This window comes from Rattus norvegicus, chromosome 1, assembly GCF_036323735.1.
Source record: "Rattus norvegicus strain BN/NHsdMcwi chromosome 1, GRCr8, whole genome shotgun sequence".
Lineage (NCBI taxonomy): Eukaryota > Metazoa > Chordata > Mammalia > Rodentia > Muridae > Rattus > Rattus norvegicus.
Genome location: NC_086019.1, coordinates 30,334,786 through 30,362,774, shown reverse-complemented (window position 1 = coordinate 30,362,774; position 27,989 = coordinate 30,334,786). Strand labels below are relative to the sequence as shown.

At 39.4% G+C, this 27,989-nt stretch overlaps 1 protein-coding gene across 4 annotated transcripts in view; it reads left to right on the top strand.

Annotated features, from left to right (window-relative positions):
- The first annotated feature begins 6,817 nt into the window (after positions 1 to 6,817).
- The window catches only part of Echdc1 (ethylmalonyl-CoA decarboxylase 1), a 50,990-nt gene continuing 29,818 nt past the window's right edge, over positions 6,818 to 27,989 (top strand). For 2 of the 4 annotated variants that reach the window (XM_006227746.4, XM_063266065.1), the window contains exon 1: positions 6,818 to 27,485. In XM_006227746.4, the coding sequence (XP_006227808.3) occupies positions 26,987 to 27,485 (499 nt within the window). In that variant the 5' untranslated portion in view covers positions 6,818 to 26,986. Of the gene's footprint in view, positions 27,586 to 27,989 lie in introns of all 4 variants that reach the window. The other 2 variants (XM_006227747.5, NM_001007734.1) reach the window with 2 other exon arrangements.

The following is a 27,989-nucleotide window of genomic DNA, read 5'->3' as shown; positions in this document are numbered from 1 at the left end:
TTAGATGGACTGTCTACCAAGGCTACATTAGATGGACTGTCTACCATGGTTATGTTAGATGGACTGTCTACCAAGGCTACATTAGATGGACTGTCTACCAAGGCTATGTTAGATGGACTGTCTACCAAGGCTACATTAGATGGACTGTCTACCAAGGCTATGTTAGATGGACTGTCTACCAAGGCTACGTTAGATGGACTGTCTACCAAGGCTATGTTAGATGGACTGTCTACCAAGGCTACGTTAGATGGACTGTCTACCAAGGCTATGTTAGATGGACTGTCTACCAAGGCTACATTAGATGGACTGTCTACCAAGGCTATGTTAGATGGACTGTCTACCAAGGCTACGTTAGATGGACTGTCTACCAAGGCTATGTTAGATGGACTGTCTACCAAGGCTACGTTAGATGGACTGTCTACCAAGGCTACGTTAGATGGACTGTCTACCAAGGCTACATTAGATGGACTGTCTACCAAGGCTATGTTAGATGGACTGTCTACCAAGGCTAAGTTAGATGGACTGTCTACCAAAGCTATGTTAGATGGACTGTCTACCAAGGCTAAGTTAGATGGACTGTCTACCAAGGCTATGTTAGATGGACTGTCTACCAAGGCTATGTTAGATGGACTGTCTACCATGGTTATGTTAGATGGACTGTCTACCAAGGCTATGTTAGATGGACTGTCTACCATGGTTATGTTAGATGGACTGTCTACCAAGGCTACATTAGATGGACTGTCTACCAAGGCTACATTAAATGGACTGTCTACCAAGGCTATGTTAGATGGACTGTCTACCAAGGCTATGTTAGATGGACTGTCTACCAAGGCTATGTTAGATGGACTGTCTACCAAGGCTATGTTAGATGGACTGTCTACCAAGGCTATGTTAGATGGACTGTCTACCATGGTTATGTTAGATGGACTGTCTACCAAGGCTACATTACATGGACTGTCTACCATGGTTATGTTAGATGGACTGTCTACCAAGGCTATGTTAGATGGACTGTCTACCATGGTTATGTTAGATGGACTGTCTACCAAGGCTATGTTAGATGGACTGTCTACCAAGGCTATGTTAGATGGACTGTCTACCATGGTTATGTTAGATGGACTGTCTACCAAGGCTATGTTAGATGGACTGTCTACCAAGGCTAAGTTAGATGGACTGTCTACCAAGGCTATGTTAGATGGACTGTCTACCAAGGCTATGTTAGATGGACTGTCTACCAAGGCTATGTTAGATGGACTGTCTACCAAGGCTATGTTAGATGGACTGTCTACCAAGGCTATGTTAGATGGACTGTCTACCATGGTTATGTTAGATGGACTGTCTACCAAGGCTACATTAGATGGACTGTCTACCATGGTTATGTTAGATGGACTGTCTACCAAGGCTATGTTAGATGGACTGTCTACCATGGTTATGTTAGATGGACTGTCTACCAAGGCTATGTTAGATGGACTGTCTACCAAGGCTATGTTAGATGGACTGTCTACCATGGTTATGTTAGATGGACTGTCTACCATGGTTATGTTAGATGGACTGTCTACCATGGCTATGTTAGATGGACTGTCTACCATGGTTATGTTAGATGGACTGTCTACCAAGGCTATGTTAGATGGACTGTCTACCAAGGCTAAGTTAGATGGACTGTCTACCAAGGCTAAGTTAGATGGACTGTCTACCAAGGCTATGTTAGATGGACTGTCTACCAAGGCTATGTTAGATGGACTGTCTACCAAGGCTATGTTAGATGGACTGTCTACCAAGGCTATGTTAGATGGACTGTCTACCAAGGCTATGTTAGATGGACTGTCTACCATGGTTATGTTAGATGGACTGTCTACCAAGGCTACATTAGATGGACTGTCTACCAAGGCTATGTTAGATGGACTGTCTACCAAGGCTATGTTAGATGGACTATCTACCAAGGCTCTTCCACCTGCCAGTTGGAAACAGTTAGTTCACGCATGTTTGGGAGGGGAGATTATCTGTTACTGAAAACAGAATTTTTTGAAAGATGTCAGCTGACAGCTGAGTTAAATGCTAGAGCTGACAATCTGGGTACTTATGAGATGGTAACAGGAAAAGGTTGGTGTGGATTGATGTGGTTTGATGTAGGTGAGGACAGGCACAAGATAAGATAAGTCCTATGATTGGGCAGTGAAAAAGTAAGGTGCACGCACTTTTAGAGAGGGGAGAGAGGAGGAGGAGAAGCAAAGATGAAGAGGAGAAAGTTGACCCACCTCGTGTGGATTTAAATAGTCACAGGTAGCTAGGAAAATCTTATAAGGGATGGATAATTATAGGACAATTTGTCTTATATAAGTGGGCATTTGTATCAATATAAATTGGCTCTGAGTTTATTGTGTGGATGTATTATGGAGTGAGAATTTACTGACATAAATCTAATTGATAAATTACAAGCATCAAGAGATTTGATTTTACTAGTTTACTGGGAATTATGACTATAACCACAGGGGCAGATGCTGGGAACTTGAGCAGAGTTCACAGCAGAGAGTCCCAAGGGGTTGCCGCTGCTGGGACCAGAGAGTAGCCTGTGCCAATGTGGGGCTAGCCATGGAGAGATCATGGGGACAGAGTTTAATAGGAGGAGCATGGCGTGCTGCATGGTACTTGCTCTCTTTTTACTATTTTTATTATTTACTGCAACAGGTTGATATCGGGATATACAGAATCAGTTACATTTTAATCCTGGTACTTATGCTCAAATAGGTGTTGCTGCTTGTGGGGGCTGAAATACCTTGCCTAATAAAGGGGATTTGTCTCAAGACATTTAAAATATAAGGCAAGCCTTTTCAGGAGTTTGTTGATAGGATGATTAAAGCATCAGGGAGAGTGTTTGAAGATGCTAATGCTGTAATGCTTTTAGTAAGACAATTGGCTTATGAGAAAGCAAACACAGCCTGTCAGGCTGCCATAAGACCTTATGGAAAGACTGGAACTATTACAGACTATATTAGATTATGTTCCAATATCGGTCCCTCTATGTGCAGGGTGTGGCCATGGCAGCCACACTACAGGGAAAAACTAGACAACAAGTTTTGTTTCAACAGACTGGAAAAGGAAAGAAGAGGGTCGACAGGCTTCCTGGAAGTTGTTCTGAGTTGGACAGACAGGGCATCTGGTGAGGAACTGCCCAAATAAAACTAAGGAAAAGAGTGACAAAAAGACAGGACTCTGTCCTAGAAGCAAGAGAGGGACACATTGGGCTAGGTCTAAGAGAGGTAACTTAGGAAATCCTCTCCCTCAGGGAGAGGGGGCCAGCCCCAGACCCTGAAACAATGGTATGGGGTAATGAAGTTCATTTTCTCAGCAAACTCTCCTTTTAGGATCTCTTCTGAGCCATCCTAGGCAGTGCAGGACTGGACCTTAGCCCCTCTGCCTCCACTGAATTAACTCCTGAAATGGGGATGCAGGCTCTTCCTACTGGAATGTATGGGCCATTACTGTAAGGAACTGTAGGACTGTTACTGGGAAGAAGCAGTTATGGTGGGACTGATGATTGCCCCAGGAGTTATAGATGCAGATTATACCAGGAAATTAAAATTATGACTTCTGTACCTACATATATTTCTGTCATTCAGAATTAGAATGACTAGAGAGAGAATTGCTCAATTACTCCTTATACCATTGGTTATGACAAAAAATAAGGTTAAAGCTAATGTTCGAGGAAAAATAGGATTTGGTTCTTCAGATGCTTATTGGGTCCAAGTGATAAAAGCTGAAGGGCCTGAACTAGTTTTAAGAATAGGGGTTGGGGATTTAGCTCAGTGGTAGAGCGCTTGCCTAGGAAGCGCAAGGCCCTGGGTTCGGTCCCCAGCTCCAAAAAAAAGAACCAAAAAAAAAAAAAAAAAAAAAGAATAAATGGAAAAAGATTTCCAGGGCTGCTGGATACAGAAGCAGATGGATCTGTAATAACTTCTGTTCACTGGCCTGGATTTTGGCCTAAAACAACCACTATTACTCAATTACGAGGGATTGGGCAAAGTCAGAGTCCTGATAAAAGCAGTGATCTCTTATATTGGGAAGATAAGAAAGGTCATCAAGGCTATTTTCAACCTCACATTGTTTCTAATTTGCTGGTTAATTTATGGGGGCAGGATATAATGAAGGACATGGGAGTCTTTTTATACAGTCCAAACAACAAAGTTACCCAACAAATGTTTGATTGTGGTTATTTCCCTGACCAAGGATTAGGAAAGCAAAATCAGGGAGAATCGGAGCCCATGATAGTTAACCCTAGAAAAGGAAAAAGAGGTGTAGGGTATTTTTAATGAACATCATTGATAAACCAGCACTCTATGTGGATAAAATGACTTGGAAAAGTGATGTTCCTGTATGGGTGGATCAGTGGTCTCTTACTTCAGAAACATTCTGGCTGCTCAACAGCTAGTGCAAGAGCAACTGCAGGCCACATTGAACCTTCTAATTCCTCCTGGAACTCACCCACATGTGTAACTAAGAAAAAGATCAGGCAAGTGGAGATGATTACAGAATTTACAAAAGGTTAATGAAACTATGGAATATTGCAGCCTGGCTTACCTACTCTAACTGCCATTCCAAAAATTACATATAAAATTATCATAGATTTAAAAGACTTTTTATATTATTCCTTTGCATCCTGATGATTGTAAAAGGTTTACATTTAGTGTGTATGCTTGGAATTTTAAAGAACCCTAGAATTGATATCATTGGACAGTTTAGACTCAAAGAATAGCTAATAGCCATTAGCTATATGTCAAAAATGTGTCACTCCTTCAATACAAGAAATTAGGACTTTGTATCCTGTGTATATTAGTCATTATATGGGTGATATCTTATTAGCTGGTCCCTCTGAAGGAGTTTTACTACAAGCCTTTGCTCTTATGCAACAAGCTTTAAAATCTTGGGCATTTGTTGTTACTCCAGAAAATATTCAAAGTCAATACCCTTTTCAATATTTGGGACATCAGCTATATCCTAAACAGACTGTGGAACAGAACATTCAAATAAATAAATTCATTTATTTACTTTAAATGATTTTCAAAAGTTGTTAGATGTTAATTGGCTAAGATCTCACCTTAAGCTTATCAAAGGAGAACTTAAACCTGTTTGTTATTCTCAAGGGGGTCAAACCCTAATCCCCCTTGACAATTAACTGATGAGGGACAAATAGCTTTGTAGAAAGTATAAGAAACTATTAGCCAACAACAGATATATTATATAAACTATGATCAATTGTTAGCTGTTTGCATTCTTGCTACCTCTCATGTGCCCATAGCAGTCCTATGGCAAAAAGGACCATCAATGTGTATTCATCTTTCTTCATCTCCAAGGTTTAACACCCTATTATGAAGCTGTTGCTGTGTTAATCGAGAATTGTAAGATAGAATCACCAAAGTATTTGGGAAAGAACCTGATTCTTTATTTTTTATTCCAAACAACAAAGAAATTGGTTATTGAAGAATACTGATATTTGGCCTATTGCATGTGCAAACTTTTCAGGCAAAACTGATAATCATTATCCAAAAGACAAGTTGTTATAATTTGTCTCTATGCATGCTTTTGTATGTCCTGTAAATGTATGTATATAGCCAATAGAGAATGTGTTTACTGTATTTACAGATAGCTTATTTAATGGGAAGGCAGCATATATAATTGGATCCCATGTTTATTCTCTTGAGTTTCCTTAAACTTCAGCACAAATAATTGATTCATCTGCTGTAGCCACTGTTTTTGAAATGTTGAAAATTCAAGCTTTTAATTTATACACTGATAGCCAATATACAGCTCTTGGTTTACAATTGCTTGAAACTTTGCCTTTTTAGATACAGCTACTTCTCAAATCTTGCAATTATTTATGCAAGCACAACTTAATTTAAGAGAATGTACTGTTCCTTACTTTACAGGACATTTAAGAGCTCATACTGGACTGCCCGGACCCCTTAGTGAGGGCAATGCCACAGCAGACTTGTATACCAGGCAGATTACAGGTCTCACACAGGAACCATTGGCCAAACAATCTCATTCTTTACATCATAAAAATAGTAATAACTTGAGACAACAATGTAGTATTTCTAAATAATGTGCATGTCACATTGTAGACTTATGTGGAATGTCCAGAATGTTTGGCGTCCTCATACTTCCACTACATATGCTTCAGTGCAATGGGAGGGTACTGTGACAGGAAATGGCATGGGCCTGACACTGTACTCAGATGGAGACGACGTTACATTTGTATTTTTTCAAAGGAAGAAAATGGGGCACATTGGCTGCTAGAAAGACTGGTGCAACAAACTGAACAATCCCACCCTCCTGCTGATTCCCTTACTGACGATGATGACGGTTCCTGCACACTGTGAAGTCTACCAGGTCTATGTTCCTGACCCACCACTGATACCTTCAGCAGTGTGGTTCAGACTAGAGATTCTTGTGACCGGTAATAATATTCAACTTCATGGATCTCCCTGGACAGAGGAGTCAACTTATAATAAGACCATGGCTTTCAATGGACTTTGGGGATGAATTCCTGTTTGTTTTGTGAATAATAGTACACATAATGGATGTATTTCAGTGTTTCCTCAGATTTGGAAAAAAAAGTTTCACAAACCATAACTCAAAGCATAGAGATAAGCACACCTAAGCATTATAAGGGGTTTGCCCCTGATCCTCATGAGATATTCCTTGTGGATCTGAACCCACAGAGAATGTGGAACTGACATTTAAAAAGTTATTAGATGAAAAGAATGTTATAATAAACCCCCAATGTGATTTAATGTTTCCAATAATATGTGAATTGTTGACTGGGCAGGGAATCGATCGAACATTGGGCAAAAGGCCTTTGGCAATCAGAAGCAGGTCATTTACAATGGTAGTAGACTAGGAGGGTGTGATCATTCCAAAGAGATAACAGTACATGTTACCCACACTGAACAACCTTGTGCTCCTTGAAGAGCTGTAACCTGAATAAAATAGTAAATGAGGTGAAGTCATTCACCAGGAAGTTTGCAATGAGGGATGATACCCTGAGATTTTGTAAACAGAGACACAATGCAAGATGTTTAGGAATTCTATTTAAATATAGGTTCCCCAGGAAAGCCAAACAGAGGACTTTATAAGATCTCTTCCGTGGCAGAACACTGGGTATCTGGCAGAATAATCCTCCTAAAGGATATACTTCTAATAAGTTCTATCTTCAATGATTAAGAAGATAAGTCCAAAACCTTTTCATTGCTTGGAATTACAAAAGCATATTTATTTCATTTTATTATTTTAAGATTGTATTTTAATTATAACATTTCTCCCTTCCCTTTCTCCCTCCAAATCTTCCCCTAAACCTCTTCCCACTCTCCCTCAAATTCATGGCCTCTTTTTCATCAATTGCTTTTGCATGCATATATGTATTTGTATATATTCTCAAGTATAATCTGTTGAGTCAATTATGTCACCTGGATTTATGTTTTCAGGGCTGAGCATTTGGCACTAGACATTCAATCAGTATGCTCTTCCCTGAGGAAGGACACCCCTTTCACTCCCAGATTTACTCAGCTGCCTATAGATTGTTAATTATTTTAAATGTTTGAAGCAGAAGAGGAAAATAAAATAACTGAATAATTTTTTGTTCAAATATACATAGATATGAAAATTAAACAATATGAATAGCAGAAAGAAAGATAGTCATTGAATTTATATTATGGATATGGTTTTAGCAACATGTAATATACAGATCATAAGAAAAATAATTGAGCTAGAAAAGATATCAAATATTTCTAAAATGAACCATATAACCTAAAAACCATGTAACAAGGCAAAATCTACAAAGGAAAAATATCCTTTCAAAAATTATAAAAAAATGCTCAATTCTGGAAGCAAATATGAGGAAAACATAAAGAAATATGAAAGGCAAAGATGAAAAAAATGCATGAGTGTACAGATAGAGGAGTGTGTGTGTATAGGTGTGAATGTGTGTAGGGCTGTGTGTGTAGATGCATGTGTATAGTTGTGTATGTGTGTGTGTCCATGTGCATGTATGTGTCATATGTGTATATATGTGTGTGGTGTGTATGTTTGTTTGTATATGTGCATGTATGTATGGTATGTGTGTGTCTGTGTGCATGTGTGTGTGTGCTATGTGTATGTGGTATGTATGTGTATATATTTGTGTGTTGTATGTGATATACATGGGTGCTTGTGTATGTGTGGTATGTGTATATGTGTGAGTATGCATGTGTGTGCATGTGTTTTTGGTTGAAGGGGCCTATAGTAGAAGAGGGTCTTCAGTTTATGAAGAATAGGAAGGAGATGGGAGAGAAGGGAAGAAGAAAAGGATGGGAAGAGGAGGAAGAACAAACTAGGGGAAGATATTCTCAAAGACCTATGACTTCCTTTCTCCAGCTATGTCCCATTACTATAAGTTCCGAAAACCCCCTCAAATAGTGCCACCAGATGAAAAGCGAGCTTCTAATAGCAATCTTTGGGGGGCAACTCATACTCAAATCACAAAAGTTTTATCTGAGCATGGTGGCATATGACTAAAATCTCAGAACTTGGAAGGTGGAGGCAAGAGAATTACGAGTTCAAAGCCACACTGGCTCTCTAGTGAGTTTGAGGCCAGCCCAGGCTACATGAGACCTTTGTCAAGAAAACAAAATCAAAATCTGTGGTCTTACAAATGCCACCCATAAGAACATAAAAAATTACAGGATATCAAGAATTAAGCCCAATAAAATGAATAGATGACCCTAGTTCATAAAATAAAAACACTGTGAAAATACAATATTTTCATATATTTCACATATTTTCAAATATATGAAAAATAGTTTTATATATAACTAATAATGTGATATCTCCTCACATTACAGGTATATACAATTTGAAATTTTCAAAATCCTAGTTTAGTCCATTATGAACTTAGAAAATTGTCTTAAAAATGGTTAGGCAGCCAAGAAAAGTTAAGATTTTGAAAAATAACAAGACAGATGAGATTGCCCAATTACCTAGCAATGCTTCATACAAATAAGTCATACCTGAAATACTGTATGTCAGAGCAAACAAAACAGACAGCAAACAAATAGCAAGCCTAGAAATGATTGCATAAATTCAACTTCATATATAATGATTGGTTTGGGTAAACAGTGTCAAAAGTTTAATAATATACTTTTAAAATAAAAGTTCAATAATAAAAAGTGTTGATAATTTATACATATAATAAAAAGTACCCATATGTCATAGCATACTTGAAACTCATCATTTAGAGTAATAAATACAATAATGTGTAAAACTCAGATGTAGATAAGATAATGCTTTATTACTTTACGCAATAAAATGTATTGTCTTTGGTTTCTGGCTGTGCCTAGAACTGAACTGATCCCATCCCACAGCTTCCTGCTCCCAAATCCTGTGGTGGAAAGAGTTGAACATTCAGAAATGCAGACCATACTGAGATTGCAGGACAGACTGCCACTTTTGCCCACCTTTGCCCAAATCCCTGGCCCAAGAGGAAAATGAATAGTGCCTCTGGACACAGGAATATAGGAGCAGTCAGCGGCAGGTACCTGCGGTTCTGGTTTGCACCCAGAACTGAACTGAACTGGTCAAACAGCTCCCTGAACTCAAATCCTATCGGGGAGAGAACTGGACCCTCAGAAGTACAGACACTCCTGAGAAATCAGAGGAGACCCTCTGCTCACATTCCTGAACCAAGAGGGAAATTCCCTACTACCATCTGGGCCCTCTGGGCACAGGGACATAGGAGCTGTCAGGGGCAGGACCCTTCTAGTTCCTGCCTGCAATGAGAGCTGAAAGTCAATTGCCAGGAGTGCCTACGCACCTGAGAGCAGAGCACCTGTTCCCAGAACTGCCGGAAAGAAAACAAGAAAACAGGTCTACAGGAGTGCTGACACACAGGCCTACAGAATGGTCAAGCCACTGTCAGAGACAGCAAGACAAGCTAACACCAGAGACAACCTGATGGCAAGAGGCAAGCATAGGAACCTAAGCAACAGAAACCAAGACTACTTGACATCATCAGAGCCCAGTTCTCCCACAAAAGCAAATGCTTGATATCCAAACACACTGGAAAAGCAAGGTTTAGATTTAAAATCACATCTTATAATGATGATAGAGGACTTTAAGAAGGACATAAACAACTCCCTTGTACAACACGAGTAACAAGTAGAAGCCCTTAAAGAGGAAACACAAAAATTCCTTAAAGGATTACAGGAAAACACAACCAAAAGGTGAAGGACTTGAACAAAACCATCCAGAATTTAAAAATGGAAATAGAAACAATAAATAAAGCACAAAGGGAGACAACCCTGGAGATAGAAACCTAGGGAGGAGATCAGGAGTCATAGATGTTGCAAGCATCACCAACAGAATAGGAGAGATAGAAGAGAGAATCTCAGGGGCAGAAGATACCACAGAAAACATCGACACAGCTGTCAAAGATAATGTACAATACAAAAAGCTCCTAGCCCAAAACATACAGGAAATCCAGGACACAATGAGAAGATCAAATTTAAGGATAATAGGTAGAGAAGAGAGTGAAGATTCCCAACTTAAAGGGCCAGTAAATATCTTCAACAAAATCATAGAAGAAAACTTTCCTAACCTAAAGAAAGAGATGCCCATAAACATACAAGAAGCCTACAGAACTCCAAATAGATTGGACCAGAAGAGAAATTCCTCCTGCCACTTAATAGTCAAAACACCAAATGAACAAAACAAAGAAAGGATATTAAAAGCAGTAAGGGGAAAATATCAAGTAACATATAAAGGCAGACCTATCAGAATTACACCAGAAAGGAGTCAAAATATCACTATTTGCAAATGATATGATAGTATACTTAAGTGACCCCAAAAGTTCCACCACAGAACTACTAAAGCTGATAAACACCTTCAGCAAAGTGGCTGGGTATAAAATTGACTCAAACAAATCAGTAGCCTTCCTCTGCTCAAAGGATAAACAGGCTGAGAAAGAAATTAGGGAAGTGACACCCTCACAATAGTCCCAAAAATATAAAATACCTTGGTATGACTTTAACCAAGCAAGTGAAAGATCTGTATGACATGAACTTCAAGTCTCTGAAGAAAGAAGTTGAAGAAGATCTCAGAAGATGGAAAGATCTCCCATGCTCATGAATTGGCAGGATTGATATAGTAAAAATGGCCATTTTGTCAAAAGCAATCTACAGATTCAATGCGATCCCCATCAAAATCCCAACTCAATTCTTCATAGAGATAGAAAGAGCAATTTGCAAATTCTTTTGGAATAACAAAAACCCAGGATGGTGAAAACTGTCCTCAACAATAAAAGAACTTCTGGGGGAATCACTATCCCTGAACTCAAGCTGTATTACAGAGCAATAGTGATAAAAACTGTATGGTATTGGTACAGAGACAGGCAGATAGACCAATGGAATAGAACTGAAGACCCAGAAATGAACCCACACACCTATACCCACTTGATCTTTGACAAAGGAGCTAAAACCATCCAATGGAAAAAAGATAGCATTTTCAGCAAATGGTGCTGGTTCAAGTGGAGGGCAACATGTAGAAGAATGCAGATCGATCCATGCTTATCACCCTGTACAAAGCTTAAGTCCAAGTGGATCAAGGACCTCCACAACAGTCAGATACACTCAAACTAAGAGAAGAAAATGTGGGGAAGAGTCTCAAACTCATGGGAACTGGAAAAATAGAAGAAGGGAATGAGGAGGGGATAGGGAGCTTATGGATAGGAAACCGGGAAAGGGAATAACATTTGAAATGTAAATAAGGAAATATCCAATAAAAAAGTCACATTTTCAATATAGTGAGAATTTAATGTTCAAAATATGAGTCCCTCAGATGAAAAAAAAATGCATTTTCTTTTTGTTTTTTTTCTACTTTTGTCAGTAACATAATTACATCCTTTTTCCCCTTCCCATTTCTTTCACCAAAGCCTCCCATAAATTACTTCTTGCACTCTTTCAAATTTATGGCTTCTTTTTTTAAAATTTGGTGTTAAATGCATGCATGTATATACATATATAGCTTGCTCCTTCTGTATAATGGTACTTGTGTGTATATTTTGAGGGTCCACCATTTTGTATTATAAATCAACTGGTGTGCTTTTCCCTGGGTGAGACTGTTCTCTTCCACTGCCAGTATTTAGTAGTTGCCTCTAGTCTTTACATAGGCTTGAGGCCTTGTGGCTACCCCTTCCCCGCTCCACTTAGGCATGTCTATTGTTGAAAACGTTATGCAGTTCAGACACAGAGCCAGAGGCCCTTGAGCTTGAACAGACCAAAAGTCTTCTCCCTGAGGACTAGCTTCGATGATGCCGAAAAGCATAGTGCTATCTTCCAAAGGTTTCAAAGTAATCAATAGTCCTACCCAGCTATTCTCCTGCAAACTACGACAATGGCCAGCATGGAGCATGCAAACCTCAGTGGCTCTCTAATTAGATTTAAGACCTGTGTATAACCAGGGCGGAGGGGGGGTGCTGTTTTCAAACCTGATACTGGAAACCTAGTACATGGTTAGTGCTAGAAGTCTCATGGATCTTGGAGGAGAATCTACAATCACCACTTTACTAAACCAGCTTAATTCCCAACTATATTCTAAATATTAGTCCTTATTTGTCCAAATAAATGTAATTCTTACCCTTCATCAAGGAGATAGGGACCATTTCCGTAAACTACAACCAATCACCATGCAGACTTGTGGAGCTCAATCAATGGGTACATGTTCTATACAATTCTTGTACCTAAGGCACAGGGTACACTGCAGGAGAGGGAGCAGAAGCACTGTAAGAGTCAGAGGATCTGTGAGTTTGCTGTGATATTATATCTCCTAGCAATGGCAGAAGCTACACCCATAAAGTCTTGCCAACATGGCTGTCTAAACATGAGCTGATCAAGAAAGCATAAGTTTTTAATCTGTTGAAGGGGTCAAAGATGAGGCTGTGTGAAGAACACTTCTATTCTTATTAAGGACCAGCTTCGGTTCCTAGTATTTGCATTGCAGCTCACCACTTCCTGTTATTCCTGTTCCAGGAATTTGACACCCTCTCCTGACCTCTGCAGATACTCTGAATGTTCATGATGTGCATATTTAGCTACATAAGGCAAAATACTCATGCAAAATGTTTTAACCTGTTTAAGCGGGAGAAGATATTTGTAGTTGTATGAAGAGTTCAGCTTTGGGGGCCAAGCAGATTGAATTTCAAATATTGATATTAGTATAGAATATTTTTCTCATGCTAAGAGATTTCAGGGTATTCATGGCTGCATGAGTCCCCACATAATTAATATCTATTTGCACTTATGAAAAACACAAGTTGTGGGCTGTGTGTTTAAAATACACAATGTATGATGGAGGTCTGAAGATCAGAGCCTTTTTCTCTGGACTCCAAATAATCAAATGCTGGGCCCAACTGCTCTGTCTCCAGGTTTATGACTTACCCAGCTCCTCTCAATTCCCTTGGACTCCACACACATACTGTTTGTAGAGCAGCTACAAGACTTGCTACACAGTCAAAAGTATATGAAAGGCTTGCACAGCATTAAAACGAGACCCAGCTCCTTGCCTCCCAATTTGCTGGTAAGGCAAGGTGCCAAAGTAAACCCGAGCAGAGCCTGCCACCTCCCCAGAGACATATGTCATGGGTTTCATAAAGTGGAAAATAGCATTCGCTATAGTCAGGAGTATATTAGAAAGCACTGTCTAAATATTTCAGATAACTTTGAAAAGGTTCCTCTGGCCTCACTTAAAATGTTTGCTATATCTCTTTTACTTTTTGCCTTCAGAGATGACTATATAAACCTGCCATTGTTATTAATGCATCTCACTATGATTCCTTGGTGTTACTAAATATGGAAAAGCAGAGGGAGAGCATCCTTAAAAGAAGAAAAGATCATCGCTGCTGAGGGAAGAACAGTATTGCCCTTCCTTTTTCTTCTTTATACTTTGGATCTTCATATAGGGGTCTCTGCAAATGTAAAGGTAAAAAGAGCTCCATTGGATATCACATACACGCACATGCACTCACACCCACACACGCACATGCATGCACACGTGTGCACACACACACCATCACTACCACCACCACCATGGAATAAATGCACTATATTTAAGTCTTAGGACTTAAGTCTTTTTTCTTTATAAAGAAATCACAGCTCACGTGTAAAGTTTTCGGTGTGTAAATATGTTATTTTGTTGTAAGTTGGTGCCTAACCAGTTTTTTGTTTTGTTTTGTTTTGTTTTGTTTTGTTTTTTTGTCATTTAGTTCCTTGTCTATGTGATGGTTAACATGATTTCAGTTTAAATTACTGTGCTTATAAAATCTATATTTTAAAAAAGCCTCTAATCTGTAAACCCCATTTGTCCAACCACAGATAACTTCCTGGAGTGCTTGGGGCTTTGGTCATTTAAGACAACAAAGATGCCTGATTTTGCTTCTGTAAATAAGCTTGCTTGCCCTGAGTACACAGAATATGTGTGTGATTACAAGCAGGCAGGAAGTCCATATCCTTGTGAGTTTTACCTCTCTGTGGAACTGAGAAACAAAAGATGAGGGAAAATTGAACTATAAGGTCTCTTTGGAAGAAACAAGAAACAAATGAAAATGTTGAAATTGAACAGATTACAGAAAGGCAGAAAGGCGATAACCTTGAGTTTTGACTGGATAAGTCCCTCATTAATGTAATTCCAGGTCATACTCTGTGTGAGCTGTGTGTGTCAGCTATAGAGCTAACCAGTATCCATTGTTCTGGCCAGTTTTAATAAGCCTGTTATTAAACTTTCTTCATAGTCAGACTGGTAAATCTCTGAACGACTTCAGAGCCATAACAGTCTGAAAGTCATAAACAAGCTGGAAGTTGTAAGTGTAGGCAGACTCAGAGGTTTTCTACATGCCAGGATCACAAAGAGACATATCATTGTATACAGACCAACATGCCATTTCTGTCTTCCTTGTTAACGCCAGACATTTCTTTCCATCTTGTTAATAGCTGTCATGAGTCTTATCAGCATTATGTAAGCTCAATTATCTTTAAGACCTCTGGTTTCCATTTCATCTCAGTCTGACAGCCCTGTACCATTCAGCTTCAAGAATGACTTCCAAGTTCCCTTCCTTCCCCACCTAACCTTCTTTCCTGCTCATTTTTTCCCGTTATAGTTCACTGGCCTCGTCCTTCGGGCTTCTTCTTTATTTATTTATTTTTTTCTCCCGGAGCTGGGGACCGAACCCAGGGCCTTGCGCTTGCTAGGCAAGCGCTCTACCACTGAGCTAAATCCCCAGCCCCAGTCCTTCAGGCTTCTTTAATCTGCATGTATCCCTGTAGCACATTAGCTCTTCAGTTTATATATTCAGAAAACCCCTCATTGCGCCTATTCCCGTGCTTTTCCTTTCTACAGCCTTTGGAATATTATTCTTTATTTCCAACACTGCCAAAATCACCCCATGAAGACTAGTAAGTGCCAGGTCAGTCTTTGCTTTTCCTCAGAATGCCCAGTATTTACTGTATGGACCACGATGGTCCTGACTGGAACTTGTAAGGCTCTTGTAAAGTTTTAGTTCAACATTTTGGTTTTTTGTCCCAAAGATACCTTGAAGTTTACCTTTTCCTCCTCTTCTGACTCCTAGTTCCATGGTAACCTGTTTTAGGTTCTTCGTCTAACTTCCACAGTCTCTAACCAAAAATAATTGTTTACCATCAAAACACTTCCTGAAGCTTGTGGATCAGTCCCTTCTTTTATAGTCCAATAAGCAAAGATAACCGTAGCTTAAGATGTTGGGGAGGAGAGCAGGATTCAAGCTGGTTTCTTTGTTGATACACCTCTGTCAGGAAGCAGGCACTGGCAATGTACTCCTCAGAGCCATAATGTCTGCACATGGCAGCATGATTTCCGATCGCTAGTCACTACATCTTTGTCACTGACACTCTTGGGATTTATCTCTGGGCACAACAGGCCAGATGTGCCTGCATGTTGACAGCCCCTACTCACAACACCTTACATAATGCCTTGCTGTGGAGACAAGTGTAAATGACTCTAATTACTGCCTTGATACGATGCCTTGCACGTTATACATGACTTCCTAGACTGGCTAGTGGTGCCAGACTCCGTTTGCCTATATCATGTTGTTGTGGGCTGTCCTGATGATGTTTGTATTCTGATGTCACTTCTGCTTCGTCAGGAGAGGTTGCCCCTGACGAGCAGTCCATCATACACTCAGGTGATCTCATGTGACCCTTCTATTTAACTGGTCAATAAAGGCTAGAGCCTGTGATTGGGGAGTGGAGGGGAAAGGTGGGACTGGAGGGCTGAGAGTGGGGTGAGGTGGACGGAAGAAGGGGATGAGAGAGAAGGAGAGAGGATGGAAGAGGAAGAGGAAGCAGGGATGGATGTGAGTCACATGGCCAGGAGAAAGTGCATGGGTCTCAGAGCTGGGGAATGTTAGTGTAGTGTCTGCCCAATCTAGGCATATAGCTAGGGTTTACTGAATTTGGTTTTTTTTTTTAATATGGGATTATTGGGGTTGGAAATTCCAGCAACATTATGTATCTAGTGATACTGGGTCAGTCACTGGAGCTAGGGAGAAGACAAACCAGAGCATTCGAATATATAATTTCCTCAGACATACTGCTGGGGATCAATAGTTCAGCAAGACAGCAAATCCAGCTTAAATTGACCCTTACCTTCTATTGCTCCTCTGCCAGTAAATATTGTCCTAACTTTTTCATAACCAGAAACTGTACTTTGGCCAATCTTGTGGGACACAACTACCCTTGACACTATTCTTAGTCTCTGCAACAACCAAGTTCAAGACCAGATTGAGGAACTGTCTCAAAAACATAATTCACGGTGAATTCTTTTAACTTTCTCGCTCTTCCAAACTTCAAGGGGCATGTTTTCTCCTTAAAAGGTTTTTTCTTTTCTTTTAGTATGTATAATAACATCTAAAATAATTTATAGTATTACTCTAACCTCATTAATATATTTTCACCACAGATTAATGAAAGGCCAATAAACAAATATAAGCCAAAAATACTACTTTACTCTTCTTTCTCAGTGTTTCTCAATACTTTCTCAAGTATTTAATCAATAATATCAGCTATTTTGGAGTTATAATTAAATATTACTATCCTTAAGTTAAAGTATTGAATTTGCTTATTTTGTGTATCACAAGAATCTGGTTTCATTTTCTAGGTGTGCATTTGTTATTTATTTATGTATACCTGTGTGTGCTTGGGTAAACTTACGTGCACTGTATTTGCACAGTTTCGCTGGAAGGCCAGAAGGCACTGGCTTCCCAGGAGCTGTAGTTCTAGGCAATTGTATGCTAAAAGGCATGCGTGCTGGGAAGGGAATGCAGGTCCTCTGGAAGAGTAGCAAGTGCTCTTAACCACTAAGCCACCTTTCTAGCCCCCTTTTTAGTTATTAATCATCTGTACTCTTTTCAATTTGATTGAAGCTACATCCTCTATAGTAACATATTTAAGACTTTGCTCCTGAAGTAAAAGCAATAGGCCTACCCCATAATTGGTAAACAACAGGCATACTTGGGAAAAATTATCCATAAAAACATAACCAACAAGTGTGTATGGAAATTCACATAAGAGCAGACAATATTCTTCTTTTTTTAACATTCTTAGAGGAAAAATCTACTATAACTCAGTAGGAACAATTAGGATTAGGGGACATTTGAATCTCAATTTCCTCAGCTGCTTTCTGCTAGCTCAGCCCAGGGGTGATTTCATTCTAAACAAAGACAACCGGGCTGGAGAGATGGCTCAGCGGTAAGAGCACCCGACTGCTCTTCCAGAGGTCATGAGTTCAATTCCCAGCAACCACATGGTGGCTCACAACCATCTGTAAAGAGATCTGATACCCTCTTCTGGTGTATCTGAAGACAGCTACAGTGTATTTATATATAATAAATAAATAAATCTTTAAAAAAAACAAAAAAAAAACAAAAAAACAAAGACAACCAAGTACATAGCTCCCATGTCACCACTCCACTCCCTGCAGTTGCCAGGTAAGGTGCCAGATGTTGCCATCTATCAGACACTCTGGCTAGGTTTTTATAAAGGACAAATTCCAGCTGCCAAATTAGCAGGTCTACTCCTATTCATTCTTCCTGCCATCTATCTACTTAGTGCAGAGGTATAATGGACATATGTAACTGGTTAAGACTGATGCCTAGGTTACTCTTGGACTAGGTTATTTTCATGGGATATGATTTCCACTCTGAAGAGCAAGTCAGAACTGCTGTAGGCTACTATCTCCTTCCAATACTCAATGTAAAGGAAAGAGATATAAAACCCACAGGAAAACTCCCATTCCTTTTCCTTAGAAATAGTTATAACTTTAGAACAGAGATGGCTGAAGTTCTCTACCAAAGTATTAACTTTATTTGAAATGGAGTGTGGGAGAGTTTAATTCGTGATTGGTGTTAAAAACAATGTAGGTGTTTGCAGTGAAAGACATCAAGTTACTGCTTATAGCAATTTGGCTAAAGAAGACAAGATAGATATCAGAGAAGTACTTCTGGATCAGGGCAATCTTCCAACTATTTCTAAAACAAAGTTCAAATTTAATTGCATTAAAGGTAGGACAATTCATGTCCAGGGACAGTAAAAATCACAAAGCAGTCAGCATACAGTGACAAAGGTTAAAGTATAGGTGAGGTCAGAGAAGTAAGTGTCTAAAGGAACCCTGCTGAGCCCTCTCTCATCCTAGGTGAATAGTTCTTTATCAACAGCATTAGTTTATATCCGAAATGAGTTTCCAAAGCTCATGTTGGAGCTTTACTCCCAGCAAACAGTGTTTAAAAGAAGCACTTTGGGTAAATGACTAAATTTTGACAGTTTGCCTCATCAGTAATTGAACTGGTGATTGTATTTATATTTTAATGGACTATTGGAATTTACCAGAAATTTGAGATGGATTTTTCGTGACATTTAAATTTCATTGTCATTTTCTCTGTATGCAGAATCACCTATGAGACTGAGGCTTTCATCTGGATGTCTTCATGTCTCTGAGGATGTTTTCAGAAAGGATTCACAGAGGAGCGAAGACTCCTACAGGATGTGGGTGGTATTAATAGTGTAGGTTGGAAACTCAAGATGCAACATAGAAAAAGAGAACACGAGGCAGATGCTGACATTCCTGGCTTCTGGTTGGTCATGAAATAAACAGCTCTTCTTAGTCACTTGCTCCCACTAGCATGTTGTTCTTCTGCCTCTAACATGAGGTTAAATGACTGGCTAGTCCCCTCTGTGACCAGGACCCATTTCCTGGCCCACAGCCACCCCCCACTCCGTCCTCTTCCTGCTCCTCTTTCGTCTTCCCTCTCATACCCCCTTATTGTCCTCTGCCAATAAGCCGCCCACAAAACCTGTGAATGGTGTACTCTGTCTAGGATTGCACCGCATATTCTAACAGAGACCTCTGAAAGTAACAACTACTTCTACCTTCTTCCCTTCTTTCTTCTCTTTCTTTTGTTGAGACAGGATCTCTGTACATAGCCCTGGCTATCCTGGAAGTCATTATGTAGACCAGATTAAGGGAGTGTGCAACAACACCCGGAGCATATGCTTCTCTAAGTATTCTATCGTGGGTATTCTGACACATGCCATTTCATTAGATGATGAATGCATACATGATAAATTTCAGCAAAGAATTGTTTGCATTTTCTTCAGGCCATAAGAACTGTGAGAAAATTAAAGGGACTAAACTCATCTACCCAGTAAAGAAAATTTCAAGGGATCCCACGATACAGGCTGTGACATTGGTTTTTATCACTTGACTGCCTTCAGTCATATTTACAGGGGGAGCATGAGTAAAAAGCAAAGCAGAGAGATTGGAAAAACTGGACTTTGTACAGTATTTTATACAGTAGCTGTATAAAAAGCTATGAAGTATCATATTACTATCACTGAGATTATTAAACAGGTTTCTCTCTTTTCCTCTCCCTTCCCCTTCTCACCCCCAGTCACCATTCCTCTCTTCTTCCTTTGCTGTCCTGCAGAAAGTAGATACTTGCAACATATTCTCTGAATGCTACATGGAGTTCTGCTTCACTACGAGATCAGAAATGACCTCAAGTGACAATGGACTAATACCCCTCACAGCACAAGATAAAATAATAAACCTTTTCCTCTTTTTACCCAGGAGTTTAGGGAATGATATAGAGATCTGATGGATACAAGTTAGCTACTCTGAAGAGCAATAACAGGAGCTCTGCACTAAATCTTTGGTGACCAACCAAACAAGCAAGCACCAAGAATCAGAGGCAGGATTATTTCATGTCACTCTGAATACAAAACAAGTCCCAGTATTAAAGTCATACATTAAAATTTTCATAACTTTTCTTTAGGTATTGGTCCTGCCTTGGACATTCAGATTAATTCTGTATCTTGGCTGCCTCAATGAAATAGAAGCGTGATTCATTTTCTTCTGTATCTACAAGAGATTTTTGTTTAAAAACCCAGACTTACAAGATGTAAGGCACTTCTTATGCTATTTTCCAAATAGTCATATGACTTCAGTTTCTACAAACATAGTTCAGGGCTTCTCTCAGCTTTCATATCCTATCAACACCTGTTGCTCTGTCCCAAGAAGTATGATGTGGTAGCTTAGTTGGGTTTTATTTAGCCTTTTGGAAATTAGTGGAGCTGAACAATTTTTATATATTTTTGTGGATTCGTTTTGTGTGTTTGTGTGTTCATTTTGCTTGTGGATTTTATTTTGTTCCTGTTCTTTGGTGGTGCCGTCTCTATGCAGTACATACCGGCCTCAAACTCAAACCTGATGCGTGATCCTTCTGCCTTCACATCTGAGTACTAGGGCTATAGGCATTCATGACCATGCTCAATTGTATACATTCTTTTGGAAAGTGTGTGTTCAAGAATAGAATCCATCTTTATCTTAAAATGTAAGGAAGTTCTATTAAGCTGAGCAGTACTTGGACCTTGATTGTCTTAGTATTGTTCATAAAAATCTCTCATTTGCAGATCTTTTAATTCTTGTGGTAAAGAGATTTTTCAGTTTGATGGAATCCTATTTACTTTTCTTCTTGAGTGGCCTATGTTTTGGGACCATATTTAAAATTATCAGATCAATGTGAAGAACCTGTGTGCATACTTATGATTATATACCCTTTTTTTTTACCCATATGAGTTAATTTGCACTTCAGATGTAAGAAGATTCTAATTTCTTTTCTTTTTCAGGTGGGGAAAATATGCTGCCTAGGCACTATCTTCAGTTTGCCACCTGTTCTTTCTACACAATCAACAATACCCAGACTCCTCCTCTCCTCTAAGGGCTGCTATCTCTGGTTTCCCAAGATTCTTTTGCTGGAATTGGTGCAAGAGTTGAGAGCCTTGAGTCAGATGTTTTACTGGCAATTATTAATGTACCTAATGAGAATAATCTAAGTCTTCTGACTTTATTTTTAGGTCATCTGAAAAGACTCTCAGGTAAAAGGCTGGGTTAAGTGTTTGCAATGCATCTGTTGGTTTGCTGAACTCTTCTGAAATTACTCCAAGGTAGCCTGGAAAAAAAAAGGAAGAAAAACAAAGAAAAAAACAAAAACCCCAAAACAACAAAAAAAATCTTTCAAAAACCCTGAAAAACCTATATGTTTGTCTGTGATTCCAGAAGTTAAGTAGTAGTAGTATCAGAAATTTAGAGCCAGCCTTAGCTTCAGAGTAGATTCTTGATAGCCTGTGCTACATGACACACAGTTTCAGAAGACTAAAAACAAAAACAAAATAAACACCCAAACTCTAACAAATGATGGTAAAATTAACCAACTAGTGAACATTTTCATGAACAATATTTTGCTGAACTTCCATTTCCATAAGATGGTTAAACTCCCTACAGGGGAATTGAAATTTAGCATTTGTCTGGTTTTGCCACATGGCTGGGCCAACCAACCTGGCCAATTTAGTCTCAACAGTAGTGGAGCTTTTTGGATTCTTCTAACCCTGGCCATTTCACATAACATTTTAAAATAAAGTCTTAATTGTTTCTCTAGGAGCCACTGTACCAAAGTGGATTCCCAAGTCTACATAATGATGTAAAAAACACCTGAAAGCCCACTTCCTCTGGCCCCAGCTTTGTGACTGTCCCAACAACAGAGTATAATTTCAGTTTCTGTTCTTAGCCTTCCAACTGACACAGAGTAAACAAAGGCATGATTGTTCTTATAGCAGCTCTGATGTTTCAGTTCACATTGCTTGGCCCATGTTTCTGGGCCTATAGTGAGGCAACACATCTTGGTAGAAGAACATGGTAAGGCAGAGTTGATCATGCAATGGCAGACAGGTGGCAAAGAGACAACGATTTTTATACAGGTGTTTAGATTGCTATGGAGAGAATACTTTGATCTACATTAAAACACACAAGCACCAGTGGCTACTGATGCATTATGCGTTTTATTGTTTTTAAACATTCTTTTCCTTTGCATATATTAACTATACACAGGAAGAGATTTTCTTGATGACTCATATGTACAGACAGCGTCTTTCATTACATTCGCCTATCACTTATTCTTAACTCTCCTTCGAACCTCGAAACTTTCCTCTTCCAGTTTCATGTCTTTCTCTCCCCTACTGAATAAAGAAAGAAAACATTCCTCTGTGGTGTGTGTGTGTGTGTGTGTGTGTGTGTGTGTGAATTATTTTATATAGTATGATCTCTAGTTTTTTTTCAAATACCACAATTTCATCTTCATTACAGGTGAATAAGACTTCATTGTGTATCTACATGTTTTATTCATCTGCTGACAAACATCTTGGCTAATTCTATATTTTTACCTATTATGACTAGTACCATACTATATTTTAAATATAAAAAGTAAAGCAGCAGAGAATCATATGCTTCTTTTAGTTAAAGAAACTCGCAAGGACCTTTTATTACTACAGAAAGGAAGAGATGTCAAATGGAAGATAAGTTAAGGAAAAACACAAGGAAGTAAATAAGCACATTGTAATAAATTTCGAGCCACGTAATTCAACACTGCTTGTGTCAGTTTCTTAAGAAAAGTAGATATTGAAAAACTCTGCGTATATGATTAGGAATGTAGCTTAGTGATACAATCTTTGCTGATCATATGTGAATCCTTGTCATGAACTTTCAGTTCTGGAAAAAAATAAAATTCTGACTACAAAAATATATGATGGTAAGACAGGGAGAAAACAAGTTTAACACTGTGTCAAGAGATGAGGACATCAGTTGTAATGGGGTCTGTGTTTATGAAAACTAAAACAACTTATTTGCCAATTGAGTCGTATTAATATGTGGACAACTGTTGACTTGATAATAAATAGCCCATTAACACTGAAAGTTATTTTTATGCATGTGTGTATACGTGTTCAAGTGTGCAGGTATATAGGCACATGGAGGCCAGAAAAAACCCTCAAGTGTCATGCTCAGGAATGCTGCACCCTCCCCCCCAAACAAGGTGTCCTGTTAAGATAGACTGGCTGGCCAGCACCATGCTCAGTATTTCATGTGATTTCTGGGGATCAAATTTAGGTTGTCATGTTTGTGAAGTAAGCACTTTGACTGACTGAAGTTTTACCCAGGTCCTCCCTGGTATTTGCTTATTTAGCACAAAAGCTACTACAATAGAAGCTGTTTTCACCCTAAGACGACACCTACAATGACATGCTGTGCATAGAGATAAACAGGTCGTAAGAAAAAGAAAGAAGAAAGAAGGAAGGAAGGAAAACTAGGTGGTTTAGGAGTATTAGTAACAAGCTTTCTGGCTTTCTACAAGGTTGCAGGGAGTGCAAACTAAGTATCTGGAGTCAATCCACTTATCTGTCACCTTCCTGTTTTCTCAAAGCAGTTAAAAATTCATTTTATGTAGTTTAGTTTAAAAGTTTATTTCCATTTATTCAAGATAATGATTGTGATAGTTACTCTTGGTTGTCAGCTTGACTAAATCTAGAATAAACTTTGATCTAGAAAAGTAGGGCACATCTGTAAGAAATAGTCTGCAGGGTTTGAAATGGGTCAGTGCTTTGAGGTGAACAGCACAACATTTTGATCCAGATCTTGAGGCAGGACAACATATCTTTTTTTTTTTTTTTTTTTTTTTGGTTCTTTTTTTCGGAGCTGGGGACCGAACCCAGGGCCTTGCGCTTCCTAGGTAAGCGCTCTACCACTGAGCTAAATCCCCAGCCCCAGGACAACATACCTTTAATCTGGGTCACACCTTCTGCTGGAAGCAGATATAAGGACACGAAAGAAGGAAAGTTTTAGTCTTTGCCTGCTTGCCCTCACCTTGCTAGCACATCTATTTCTTCGGTGGCACTGAAGCTTTCTTCTTTGAGATTCTAACATACAAAAGACCAGCTGAGACACACAGCCTCGTGGGACTGCACAACTAGTATTCTTGACTTTCTATTCACACCTGGCCATTGTTGGGTTACTTGGACTGAAGCCTGTAAGTCATTCCAATAAATTCCCTTTATATATATTTTCCAAGTATATACATGTTTGTTTGATATGTGTGTTCCATATATGTGTTACATATTTATACATATATATGTGTCTATACATTCCCTAAGTTCTGCGACTCCTGATTATTATAATGATTAAATCATACATATGTATATAGAGGGGATTGTATATGAAATATAAACAATGATTTGGTTACTTCAGTTCACCAAGTGTTCAGTTTTTTCTTTACCCCAAACTCCTAAGATGCTTTTAAATTCTTTTTAACTTTTTTTTCCTCCCTTTTACCCATTCCATTTCAACATGCTGGTAAACTTTTTGAGAACTGACAACTCATGAACTACTTGGAAAACTGACAAAGGACGGGGTAGTATACTATCTAATAGGAGTCTACTCAGTAAAGATAGTATCGGAGAGTTACACAAGAGGAACAAGGGCTTTCAATCTTGAACAGCTGCCTGCAACACAATATACACATCCAGTCACAGGGAAAAAGTGACAAGTGAGTTCTGTCAAGTTACTATTGTCAAGAGGTTTTTCTGTTCAACAGTATATACTGCTTACAATGTAAGAAATAATATCAGGCAAAAGAAAAACTGAAACTAAAAGACAGTAAGTTATTTTAAATACTCTAAATATAAATAGCCATCCAGTCTGGAAAAACAATCTAGTTTTAAAAAAACAATTTTGATAGGTTACATTTTCTGTTCCCCTCTGCTACTGTCGTCACCTTGCTAGGCTAGAATTTTGATTAATTTTAGGTGATACTCTTATTATGTCACGTTATACAAATATAGAGAAAAGGATAAGGCAGATTTAAATCATAATGTCCAGTAAATTTTGACAATATGATTCTGGAGTTTTGCCTTAGGGCTTTACTAGATACCCCTTTCTCCAAAAGACTGATTTCCTGGTTACTACTCAATCCATTTACATCGGATTCTAGAAATGAGCCTTCCTAGCAACTGTAGGGAACTATGACAAAAGTATCTAGAAAGAACAGGGAACGCTGACTCTTCTGCACCTGATTAAAGCCTTCAATGTTTGTCGATAGGCTGGAATGTTACAGGTTCAGGGTCAAATGACAATTTATTTTGGGCTATCATTAGCGTAATAATCATTAGCAATCGCCTCTCTATGTGACCTAACAATTCAACGGTCATTGGGTAATCTTTCGGAATAGACAAATTTATCGCTTCCACCTGTAGAACTGTTAAGAATGTTGTCAGCTATCATTTGAGACCTACAAATTCTGAGACCTAAGATCTGAGACTTCCCTGCTCCTTTCACCCGGATGATCTCACATTCCCATCAAAGTATTTGGAAAATAACTTTGGTCTGTTACTATAACACCTTCATAAAACTGCTACCATATTGGAACAGAACTGGAGGTAACATAAACCTCCCTTTAGAATAAACTCTCTGCCTTTTGAAAAAGTACTGGAATTAAACACGTCTAGTAATGGCTTTTTCCTACCAGCTCTGCTAACCTAGATTTCTGATTCTTCCTTATAACACACATCTTTGTATTTAAACTGGTCATCATTTCTGCTCCACTGCTTTTCCACATTATATTCATCCTACCAGAAATATGTTATTTCTTTGATTATTACCTATGATAACTACAGAAATCTACGAACACCAGAGTGCCACCCAAATCAAAGCACAGAGCTAACAAAACTGACATTCAAGAGATGATCTCTGGACACCCATCTTTCTTTTCTCCCCTTTTCTTTCTTTTTTAAAAACAAAAACAAAAACGTAATTTCAAATAGCCCAGGCTGGCCCTCAACTCTACAGAGCTGAAGGTATCCTTGAAAGTGCTGGTGTAACAAGTGTACATCATCAAGCATAGAGTTCCCTTTCTTAAGAGTTACCAGAAAACAAACTTTTCGAGTATACATCTCTCTCTCACACAGATTTCTGGACATTCCCAAGGACAAAAGAAGCACCCAAGAAAGGCAAAGCCTTTTACCCTCCAGTTCCTGTAGGATAGATTTCGGTGGTAAACAAACTGACAAATTTGACTGGGCTAGCTGCCTCTCCACTGATGAACAGGCTGTATTTTACAGCTCTCTGCTTATTGAACTCTGAAGTCCCTTTTAAAACACTCAAATTATGTCTGCCCAACTAGGGACAGACACCTCCCACTTGCTATTGTTTGAAGTTACTGATTAAAATGTTTCAACCGCATTATCTTTGTTATCTGCTACCTAAGACTTAATCTGAGGCTTTTCTCTGTGATAAAATGATTCCAATGGAGGATTATATTTTAGTTTCATATCTCTATTATGTCACGAACATCTTAATAGTTTTTGATAGACGATGTTGATATTGCCCACAGCAACACTTAAACCTAAGAAGACTTGTCGTTCTTTACCTTTCTCTCCCCTTCTCTTATTTTTCCCTTCTTTTGTTTGCAGCCAACGGGGTAGGAATGATCTGAGAGACCTCCTTTCCTTGTCTGAAACCTGAACTCCTCTAACTTGCAACATTTGGGGAGAAAGTTCCAGAAATGAAGGGAAGGGGCGGGACTTCCGGACCGCGGGAGCTCCTTCGGATAACTCAGGGGGGTTGGCTGAAGACCGGGAGCATACCAGGAGCGGAAACAGGCCCGCAGCAGGGGAAACAGGCCGGGGAGCCGAGTGGAAGCCGGAAGAGGGTCGCGCGCAGCGGAAGGTGGGGTGCGGAAAGAAGGGCTCAGAACACGGAAAAAGACATCAGAGGCAGGGGCTGCAGGCCGGTGTGTGCATATAGGGCGGCGGTAAGGCTTCGCCCGAGTGGAAGGCCGCAGAGATGCCCCCCCGCCCCCGCACCCCAGCCATGTGGCGTGATTGGGGAGGAGCGCCTTTCCGGGCGAATCCCGAGCAGAGGGGGCGCGCGGCTGCGCAGCGGTTCACCGCTCGGGCGCACTGCCCTCTGCCGGCTGTGGACCGCAGTGCAGGCGCCGCGGAGCAGGTGGGCTCGTGAGATTCTGGAGGTCTCTGGAGGAGCTCTGAGGCGTTACAGAGAAGGTGGGAAAATAGCTGCGTTGGCGATTTCAAAGGATGAGGAGGTTTGGGGTCAACTCTAAGCTGATTTCTAAATACTTTGGAGTCTGTTGTGAGAATTGAGGTAATGTTCCTTGGGATCTCTAGAATATCTACTTGTGAGCGAAATGATCTTGCTTATTTCAACCATTTCCTACATCTTTGTTTCGTGAAGCCAACTTTTCAACAACAAAAGAGGAGCAACCTAACTCTGATGGGATTTTCTAAAGGTATCCTACCCTGTCCCCATTTTTATCAAATCCCAAGGAGTTACGAACTGGAAAGGCTTCTTTAACTAAAAACATCAGAGTTTAGCACACTTTAATTTCCTAGCTTGCACATGGTCTAACGTGTTATTGTTTTTTGTTCTCTGTGCTACACGTTTAGAGATTTGATCAAAACCGATCAAAGACTTAGTTTGAAGGAATAGCACCCTCCCAGAGGCCTGACAGGTAGAATTGTGAAATCTTAGCGAAGGGAAGCCAGAGC